This window comes from Myotis brandtii, unplaced genomic scaffold (assembly GCF_000412655.1).
Source record: "Myotis brandtii unplaced genomic scaffold, ASM41265v1 scaffold521, whole genome shotgun sequence".
In the NCBI taxonomy this organism is placed as follows: domain Eukaryota; kingdom Metazoa; phylum Chordata; class Mammalia; order Chiroptera; family Vespertilionidae; genus Myotis; species Myotis brandtii.
The window spans coordinates 4,318,382-4,329,530 of NW_005369870.1; the positions used below are offsets into that span (position 1 = coordinate 4,318,382).

Here is an 11,149-nt window from a genome sequence, read left to right on the forward strand (position 1 = left end):
AGCCTCATGTAGCAGCAAGTAATTAAAGGTTTTGGTTTTTGTTGGTTTTTTTTTTTAAAGCTAGAGTACTGGAAAATGTGTGGTCGTTGAAAGGGTATGCCTCACAGAGCTCAGGCAAAGACAATTTACATTTATATTCATATTTATCATTTGGCAATAGTGAGGACATTACGTACTACTTTAAAATAAAGTCTTCTAAGAATGAAAGAAACCATGACTAACCTTTAAGCTCTAGATATCTTTGATGCCTGTAAATAATGAGAACGAAGAGCTGGATCAGCACAATCAGCACAAACAGGACCCGGGCCTGCAGAGAAGTAGGTGTTACTGTGAAACAGATACATGGGCACAGCTCTGGTGAAGATTTTTAAAATGGCCTCATCAACAAAAATGAAAATGACATCATTAGCAGAAATGACTATATAAGAAAACTATGTAGCCAAAGAAAATCAAACATCTGATCTATCAAAAAAAGAAAATTATAAGTTGCCTCAGCATTACTCTTTCAGAATTTGGATACTTACACCATGTTGAAACCAAGTAATTTTATACAGATATAAAAAATGATCACATTAAAATAGTCCATTTTCATTGTTATAGGAGAAGCATACTTTGTTTTGTTTTATTTAAAATTGTATAAGAATAGCCCTAGCCAGTTTGGCTCAGTGGATAGAGCGTCGGCCTGCGGACTGAAGGGTCCCAGGTTTGATTCTGGTCAAGGGCACATGCCCAGGTTGCGGGCTCCATCCCCAGTAGGGGTCATACAAGAGGCAGCCAATCAATGGTTTTCTCTTATCATTGATGTTTCGCTCTCTCTCTCTCCCTCTCCCTTCCTCTTTGAAATCAATTTTAAAAATTGATTAAATTTGTATAAGAATAAAAAAACCCAGTGCACAGTACACTGTAGCTGAGTGAACACAGACTGCACTTTCTTTTTGCTTTCTCCACCAAGAAGTCATTCACTTGGTGATTAACTAACAGTAAAGAAATGTAATTTAGATCCTTGTTTCTCAAAGGTCATCTTTGGAATCATCTTGAGCTTGTTAGGGATGCAGAACCTCAGGCCCCACCTCAGCCCTACTGATTAGAATATGCCTTTTACTAATATTCCCAGATAATTCATAGAACATCAACGTTTTCAAAGCCTGATCTAAGTAGTTATTAAAAATCCCCAAAAGAAAAATGACACAAAAATTTTGTAAAAATTAGATACAAATACCCATTAGTCATAGTTTTACACAACACAATCACACAAGTAATAAAAGCCAATTAAAATAATAATCAATTCACAGTTTAAGTGTGAGGAGGTGAAATTAAAGGAGGTTTAAATTTTCTTCTTAACATTGTAGTGTATATCTTTTGAAGATTTTATGTTAATACCCAGGATAGGTGAGATCTGAGTGAAATAGAGTATAAATTTCCACAGCTTCTCTGGAACACTATTTGACAGTGTATATTAAAAACTAAAAATATATATATATACCCATTTATTTGCTCAAGAAATCTTTCTTGAGGGCCTACTCGGTGTTAGGCATGCCAGATAAAGATCCCTGCCTTCACAGGGCTTATGTTTTACTAAAGGAGGATAGACTAAAAACAAAAACAAAAAAACAATGAATATAATAAATAATAAGTAATTTATGTAATTATATAATAAGTAAAGTATACAGAATAATGTGTCAACTCTTTCACCTAGCAATTCACTTCTAGGAATTTATCCCCCAAAACTACTATATGCAAAAACTTAGATACAAGCAGTATTTATATAGTAGAGGAAAAAATTGGAAACAAACACCCAGCAATAGGGAAATGCTTACCCCTGCTGAGAGTAAGTGTTTCCTACAATCTCTGTCTGACTCATTTCCGTAGTAAGACAGGGATGCTTGGTCTCAAACATTTAAAAAAAAATGCTTAAGGTGTATCTATGACAATATAATGCAGTCAATAACATCATGTTATTAAATAATATAAATTGATATAAGATACTAGTAAAACAAATTCCTCCATGGGAAAAATCAGAGAGCAAAAGAGAACTAAAAGTTTACTTACTATTTTATACTAAAAACTCATATACAAATGTATATGAGAGAAAACAGAGTATCATAATGACAAATACAATGGTTATAATGGGTAGTGTGATCAAAGAATGATGTTGGAATGGTTTCACTTTATTTCTAAAATTTCCAAGTCTTCTACATTTAGCACATATTGTTTGTTGTGTAGGACACACAGTCCCTATAATTCCTTTAGTTATCCTGGTTTAATGGCATTGGTTAGAGACAGATCCCAAAACAGGTATTACTTGTCTATGCCTTTCAACTTAAAAACATTTTATTCTTCTAGATGAATAACTAAACTTTTCTTTTTTATAAGGTTCAGCTTTCTCATCACATGATTATGATTTTGGACCTACCAAATCCAGTAGAAACACACACATCATTAGGCTGAATTTACTCACCACCATGCAGTGATCTGTAAGAAGAATAAAAGATACTAGAGGGTCAAATCTGAGCTGATTATCCTCTTGAAGAGAAAATATGTGGTGAACACTCTTACTTCTTCCAGCAGAATCCTAGTTAGAAGCAGAGCAGAGAAGAAACTATCATGCTTTTTTTTCATTTATTTTTTATTCTTCCTACAGGCACTTTTACATAAAACCTTGTAATTCTAGATTTAAATTGGAAATATCTTTAGAACCTTGTAATTCTAGATTTAAATTGGGAATGTCACCATGTTCTCACAATATATTTTCTTTTTTTTAAAAAAAAATCTATATTTCCCTATGTTCACTGAAAAGGCCTAGAAATAACAACAAACCCAATAGCTGTGAACTAGCTGGGCTAGTGCCAATTGTGGTCTCAACGCATCATTTTTCACTATAAAGAACCAGTGCTCTGTAGGAAAATGGCTGATTCCAGTTCTTGAGTAAGAGATGCATAAGAAGGGCTTGGACTATCTTGTCATATGGGAAAGCAAAAAACCAAAAACAAAACAAAACAAAACAAAAAACTAACAAAGACTATTAGGATTGTATCAAAGGACTTAGTGACCAATTTGGAGATGTTCCCACTAGCCAAAGATGGAACAATTTGAGCATCAAAAAGAATAAATGCAATGGATTAAAACATGCTACATATGACTTTTAAAATGTTGCATTCATAATGATTCTAAAACTAGAAGACTCATATCATTATCTTTGGCAGATGCTAAAGAACAACTCATTATTCTGAACACTGGTTTAGAAAAGGGCGGTGGGGGAAGAATTAAGAATTTATCCTGCAGATATATCTCCTAGGACAATGGAAACTAAAGAGAAAATAAACAAATTGGACTACATCAAAATAAAAAGTTTCTGCACAGCAAAAGAAACCATTAACAAAACAACAAGAAAGACCATTGCATGGGAGAACATATTTGCCAATGTTACAACCGATAAAGGTTTAATCTACATTTATAGGGAACTCATACAACTTAACAAAAGGAAGATAAGCAATCCAATCAAAAACGGGCAAAGGACCTAAATAGACACTTTTCGAAAGTGGACACACAGAAGGCCAAGAGACATATGAAAACATACTCAAAGTCACTAATCATCTGAGAGATGCAAATCAAAACAACAATTAGGTACCATCTCACACCTGTCAGAATGGCTATCATCAACAAATCAACAAATGACCAGTGCTGGTGAGGATGTGGAGAAAAGTACACTGCTGGCGGGAATGCAGACTGGCGCAGCCTCTGTGGAAAACAGTATGGAGTTTCCTCAAAAAATTAAAAATGGAACTCCCATTTCACCCAGTAATCCCACTTCTAGGAATATATCCCAAGAAATCAGAAACACTAATCAGAAAGAATATATGCACCCCTATATTACAATAGCTAAGATTTGGAAACAGCCTAAGTGCCCATCAGCAGATGAGTGGATTAAAAAACTGTGGCACATCCACACAATGGAATACTAAGCTGCTGTAAAAAAGAAAGAACTCTTACCATTTGCAACAGCATGGATGGACTGAAGAACACTACACTAAGCAAAATAAGCCAGTTGGAGACACATAAATATCACATGATCTCCTTCATTTGTGGAATATAATGAACAACATAAACTGATGCACAAAAATAGATTCAGAGACAGAAAAACATCAAACGGACCGTCAAACCTCAGAGGGAAGGCAAAGGAGGTTGGGGGGGTGGGGTAAGAGATCAACCAAAGGCCTTGTATCCTTGGATATGAGCATGACCAATGGACACAGACAATAGGGGGGTGAGGGCATTTGATGCGGGTGTGGGTGGCTGGGGAGAGGTCAATGGGGGAAAAAGGAGACATATGTAATACTTTGAACAATAAAGAATTAAAAAAAAAAAGAAAGCATTTATCCTGTCTTTCTTGTATGAACTCTATATCTGGGTACCAAAAAGATAAGAGAAATGTTTTCTTTATAGACCTATTCTAATTAATACTCCTATAATAAGGAGTAGCAATTTGAATATCATCATTTTATAAATCTAATGAAATAATGGATCTAGGCAAAGATAATCAATAGCTGCTGGAAATCCTTCAATGAAAAGCTGATTGGATACTTCCCAATGAATGGAGGGATAAGCCAGCAGTTTGCTGGAGCTGGCTTGACTGAGTCACAGAACCAGTTGTTAAATTTTCAGGAATTTTGCAAGCCAATTGATGTTGTGTTGGTAGGAATATTTATATCATGGAAACTGGTATAAATCAGAGAAATGCTATGAAGCAGCTCCCACTCCAAACATCCTCCAAGTTGGTTGTTAAATATTTATCAGCACATTAGATAAGGTTAGCAATACCTGAATACACTGATCAATCTTAACCTTACTAACAAAGAGATGACCAGATATTATAGTCTTCTGGTGAAAGAATAAAACACCAAATGAAGTATTCTTGCTAAAAAAAAAAAAGACTCAAATCAAAAAGCAAAAAATCCAGAACACAGGAAATTCTACAGGATAAAAGACCCAGTTTCCAAAGAAAATATATTGCAAAGGAAAAAACAGGAGGGGTGAGAGACAGAAGAGACAAATCAGCTAAATGCAATATTTGAGCCTTGTTTGGATTCTGATTTGAATCAACTAAATGCAATGTATAGAGAGAAACATATATGACAAATTGGGAAAACTAAACACTAGTTGGATGGTTTGATATTAAGGAATTACTGTTAATTTTTCAGATATAATATGGTATTATGGTTACTTTTTTTTAATGGTTACATTAAAAAATAGTCCTTATCTTTTAGTAAATCATACTGACATATTTACATATAAAATGATATCGTGGTGCAGGAAGGAGAGACGTGGATGGGGTATAGATGAAAAAAGACTGGTCATGAGTTGATAACTAATTGGCTGATGGATACATGGGAATTCATTATAGTATTAACTCTTTCATATATTTTTTAAATTAGCCATCATACAAAAGTTTTTATTTTTTTTCCCTTTTATTAAGGTATTACATATGTGTCCTTATCCCCTCATTGCCCCCTTGCTCCCCCCCCTCCACTCATGCCCTCACTCCCCTGTTGCCTGTGTCCATTGGTTACGCTTATATGCATGCACACAAGTCCCTTGGTTGATCTCTCCCCCTTACCCACACCCTCCCCTACCTTCCCTCTGAGGTTTGACAGTCTGATCGATGCTTCTCTGTCTCTGGATATGTTTTTGTTAAGCTGTTTATGTTGTTCATTATATTCCTCAAATGAGTGAGATCATGTAATATTTATCCTTCTCTGACTGGCTTATTTCGCTTAGCATAATGCTCATACAAAAGTTTTTAAATAGTGAAAAGAAGCTTTGCTGGCATTTATCAAACTATACTCCAAATATTCTTACTTTCAGTGATAAGTTCTTGTTTTAAAGCAGAGATTTTCTTTAATTGAGATATAGGAATTTCTAGTCTTTAAATTGGCAAAGTAGATACAACAGTCTAAAATACTGTCCTCAACCTTTAATGCACCTCGGAATCACCTGGAGGGATTGACTGTTAAAAGATTGCCGGCTCCCATCTCCAGTTTCTGGTTCATATGTTTGAGAAGGAAACTGAGAGTTAGCATTTCTAACAATTTCCCAGGTGGTGTTGATGCTACTAACTCAGGAACCACACTGAGAATTGATCTGAGAATGTTTGCTGGTAGGCTGTCTGGAATCTATACTCAATGAATATAGTAAGTAGGTAAAATACAATATAATAAATTGATGTGATCTCTTACGAATTTTTAAAAATTGTTTTTATTAATTTTAAAGAGAAAGGGAGAGGAGAGAAAGAAGAGAGGGAAACATCGATGTGAGAGAGAAATATCAATCAGTTTGCCTTCTTTATGCACCCCAACTGGGGACCAAACCCACAACCTGGGCACATGCCCTGACCAGGAATCAAACTGGCAAAGCTTCAGTGCACAGGACGACACTCAACTGAGCCACACCGGCCAGATTCTCACAGATTTTTCTCTCAGACTTATCTATATAGCATAACATATTTGAAAGGACATAATGTTCACCAAGCCAGTGTGGCTCAGTGGTTGAGTGTTGACCTAAGAACTTGGAGGTCAAGGTTTGGTTCCTGGTCAGGGCACATGCCCCAGTTGTGGGCTCAATCCCCAATGGTGGCATGCAGGAAGCAGACGATCAGTGATTCATTAATGTTTCTATCTGTCTTTCCCTCTTCTTTCCTGTCTGAAGTCAATAAAAAATATATATATTTTTAAAAAGGACATAATGTTCCCATTGATGAATGAGGGGACCAGGCTCCCTATTTCATATTCAGTAGACTAATGTTTTTAAGTTATAACACATATAGACAGAAAACAGATCACTGGTTGCCTTGAAATGAGAGCGGAAAGAAGGTAGTTACAAAAGGGCACAAGAACACTTTTGAGGGTGATGTATCATATTGACTGTAGTAATGGTTTCAAGGATGTGTATGTATGTCAAAACTTACCAAATTGTATTCTTTATATGTTTTATATGTAAATTATACCTCGATAATGTTGCAAGAAATGTTAAAGATATAAAAAGTATAGTGATTTCACATTTTTACTAAGGATTCAGATAGATAACCAGAAATATTTCAAGAAATATGAATAAGGTTTCTTTCTCATAAAACTACAGAAGCTGAGATTCTGGAGCAATCCAAGGATTTGAGAGTTCCCCATTCCTACAGTGAGCAGATCTCCTATGGTTGCTCCTACTTCTTCCCCATGACACAGGGAATATTCTAGTTGCACTCATACCTTCAAGCCTTTTTTAAATGACCAACTCCTAATATGAAAGCCATTAAGCGTTCATCCCCAGCCATCCCGCCTTCCACATCCTCCCTGTGTTCCTTTTTCCTCCTAAGCAGAACACTTCAAAGACCGTGACATTGTAAAGTGCCTTCTCTTGTTCCTTATCTATGAATCGGGGATAAAGCTCCCCAGCATACAGGATTATGATATGGATAAAGTAAAAAATTTAAGTGCCTGGAATCAGGGCTCAGTAAACAGCTCCTTCCTGCTCAAAATCCTTCTCTGTGACCAAAAAAAAGTAATGAAAATAATTTCATGTGTTTTCTGAAGGATTACTTCATGTTTCAAACCAAGTTAATATTAAAAGATTTAACAGTTAAAAACTGTCATCAAACCATAAAGTTATAGATATTGATGGATTTTTTTTTAGAAAATAATTTCTGAGCACAATCTATCCCAGGGGTCCTCAAACTACGGCCCGCGGGCCACATGTAAATACAAATATTGTATTTGTTCCCGTTTTGTTTTTTTACTTCAAAATAAGATATGTGCAGTGTGCATAGGAATTTGTTCATAGGTTTTTTTTAAACTATAGTCCAGCCCTCCAACGGTCTGAGGGACAGTGAACTGGCCCCCTGTTTAAAAAGTTTGAGGACCCCTGATCTATCCCTTAAAGAGTTTCATAAGGTTGATGAAACAGCTCTATTTTGGTAACAATGATCACTGTCTACTCTGGCAGGTGCTAGTGAATTAAATGCTTGCCAGGTTAAATCAGAGCAATGCCAGGCAGACAATTACTGCACATGCTATGAATGCATACCCCCAAATAAAAAAAAAATCCTTTATTGCCTTGAAAATTTGCTGTCCTAGAGCTTTCAAAATAATGACACAATTTTCCTGTATTTGGAGATAGCAATCAAAGGCATGGATACATAAATACATGTTTTCTGACTTACTCTATTATCTTTTGGTATATTGGTGAATTTTTCTCCCATTATTAAAAGACACTGGGGCCACAGTTGAAAAAAACACAAAAGAATGATTCCCTGAAGTTAGAAAAAGGGGGGACGGTGGCCAGTAGTTGCACACTCTTTTCCTCTACTCAGTTTTTAGTCTAAAAGTAGAATTACTCCTGAGTGCACATTTTCAGACCATAACAAATCCAATGCATCCAAATTTTTATTAAACTTAGTTTCATCTTTACCAACTGACTGCAAAACCCCCCTTTCCCACCCACCAAATCGGAGTTCAGTGTGGTTACAGTCCAATCACATTTATATAGCAAATTGAAAATTACTAACTTACCTGGACAATTACTTCTATATTATGTGTACTATTAATGTAGTTCCTTGGGTTCCACTTCAGTGTGAAAATAGGACCAGACAAATGAGTAGCTTCCCCTAAATGAACTCCATCGATCTTAACTGTGACAGAAGTAATGGAGGATGAGGAAAAGGCCAAGACTCTGAAATGAAAGCATATATAAACAGGTTTTAGGTATTTGTCACTGTTTTTATAAAGGAGAATAACCTATTAAAACCTGAAAAGATAAAAGTATAGGCAGAATCATGACATGGTACTATTGTAGGAACCAATGGTGGCTTTTGGAGTTGCATAATTCAGCAAACCTGAACTGGTGAGAAATTAGAAACTATTCTTGAGTAGTTTCTGGAGTATATTTTGGAGTAGACCCAAAGTTCTTGCTGAAGAAACTCCTAAAGTCCTGGTTTTTCTCAGAGAAAGAGAATGTAAATTAGACATTTGTTCATCTAATGTCAAGCCTGCCATCTCCTTTTTTGGTTCCCATCCACTCATTTGGTTCTTCTATCTACACTAAAGAAGCAATGTTACAAATAAGGCTAAGGTTACCAGGCCCCAGAGAATATAATGCCTAAATTTGATATCCAGCTTCTATTAAAAAAAACACAAAAACCTGAGAAATGTATGTTTTACTTAACTAGTGATAAAAAAATATCTTAAAACAGCTTGATACCATTTTTTTCCAGATTAAGTAGTAAATCTTTTTAAAAGTACAATATCTAATAACATATAAATTAGTACCCGTTTTAAAAAGTAATTGGGTACCTTATTCACTGGTGGTGGGAATGTGAAGTGGCAAAGCCACTATGGAAAACACGGATGGGGTCCCTCGGCCTGGCCGGCGATCAGGGCCATGGGGGCCATCTCACCTAGTCCCTATTGGGGCTGATGGGGCCAGCCAACCAGGAGCAGGGACCACTGGAGGTTGGACAGCCACGGGAGGTTGGCTGTGGGAGAGCACTGACCACCAGGGGGCAGCTTCTGCATTAAGCGTCTGCCCCCTGGTGGTCAGTGCACATCATAGCGACCAGTTGTAATGGCCACTTAGGCTTTTATATATATAGATGTCAGCCCAATACATTTTTAAAATAAGAATAGATTGTGCCCTATTATTACAACTATGTAAAAAGATGCCTAAAAGAGAATGCCTACTAAGGGAAACTCAAAATCATTAATAATAGTTCTATTGGTGAGGGGTGGGGATACACATATAATCCCACGCCCTATTTTCCAAAGGTGGTTGTTGTATTACTTTTCAAAATAATATTTAAAAGAGCATAAAGTACATATATTACCTTAGCTGGTTTGGCTCAGTGGATAGAACAACAGCCTGCAGACTGAGGGGTCCAGGGATTGATTCCAATCAAGGGCACATGCCCAGGATGTGGGCTCAATCCCCAGTAGGGGGCATGCAGGAGGCAGCCAATCGATGATTCTCTCTCATCATTGATGTCTCTATCTCTCTCCCCCTCCCTTCCTCTCTGGAATCAATAAAAATATGCTTAAAAATAAAGTACATATATTTAAAAGAGTGCCTTTATGTTTGAGAAAGGTTTCGTAAGTCTCTTTAATTTACAGTCACATTCACATGGCAACGGAATATTTAATTCCATAAGGTTTATATAGCTTTTTCTTTTTTGGAAGGCTATGTAGCAAAATGAAAAAAATTTTTGATATAAAATATAACTTTTAAGTAGTATACAAACGAATATCCTAGAATAACCCTAGAATATGTATATTATAATTATAACAATATAATAACATGCAGATAAAATTTAAAAAGTAATAATGGTAGGATTATGGGTTTCTGGATAGTTTTTAAACTTTCAGCAGCATACTAGTAAATATATAATATATATACACATAAATGTATGTGTGTGTGTGTATGTGTGTGTGTGTGTGTGTGTGTGTGTGTGTATATATACATATATACCGAGTGGCCAGATTATTATGACCACCCCATCAGTACTTCATTGACACTTCCAAAAATACTGAATATCGAAAACTTCCTAAGCAAATACTCTCAAGGTTTTATTATTATTATTATTTGCATAACTAATTCACTTCATTGTACTGATGGGGTGGTCATAATAATCTGGCCACTCGGTATATATGTATATATACACACACACACACACACACACACACACACATACACACACACCGGTGCACAAAATTTGTGCACTGGGGGGTGGGGGTCCCTCAGCCCAGCCTGCCCCCTCTCACAGTCCGGGAGCCCTCAGGGGATGTCCTACTGATGGCATAGGCCCACTCCCCAGTCCGCTGGGGGGAGGGGGGGGTTTGGCGTGGCCAGGCTGGGCTCTGAGTAGTACCACCGCTGCTGCCACTGTCATTAGCGTCTGGGATGCAGGCACGGGTTGAAAAGACTGAACCACACCCCAGGTCTCTCTGACTCTGAGTTTGTTCATCTGGGAGTTGAAGCAGGAGGGGCCGGGCCCCACACTCTAGGCCCTTCACAGAGACATCTTTTTTGCCCTCAGTCGTCTTCCCCTTTCCAGGCCTGAGGACAGCAGCATTCTTCTTGGTTTTTTTTTTTACCTTTTTTTTTTTTTTTTTTAAAA

General features: G+C 36.7%; 1 protein-coding gene across 7 annotated transcripts in view; it reads right to left on the bottom strand.

Annotated features, from left to right (window-relative positions):
• The window catches only part of TMEM62 (transmembrane protein 62), a 42,817-nt gene that overhangs the window by 8,803 nt on the left and 22,865 nt on the right, over positions 1-11,149 (bottom strand). For 6 of the 7 annotated variants that reach the window (XM_005877587.2, XM_014548801.1, XM_014548800.1 and 3 more), the window contains 3 exons: positions 8,553-8,712; positions 2,459-2,572; positions 223-307 (listed from right to left, as the gene is read on the bottom strand). In XM_005877587.2, coding sequence (XP_005877649.2) covers positions 223-307; positions 2,459-2,572; positions 8,553-8,712 — 359 coding nt within the window. The remainder of the gene's footprint in view (positions 1-222; positions 308-2,458; positions 2,573-8,552; positions 8,713-11,149) is intronic. The other variant, XM_014548799.1, reaches the window with a different exon arrangement.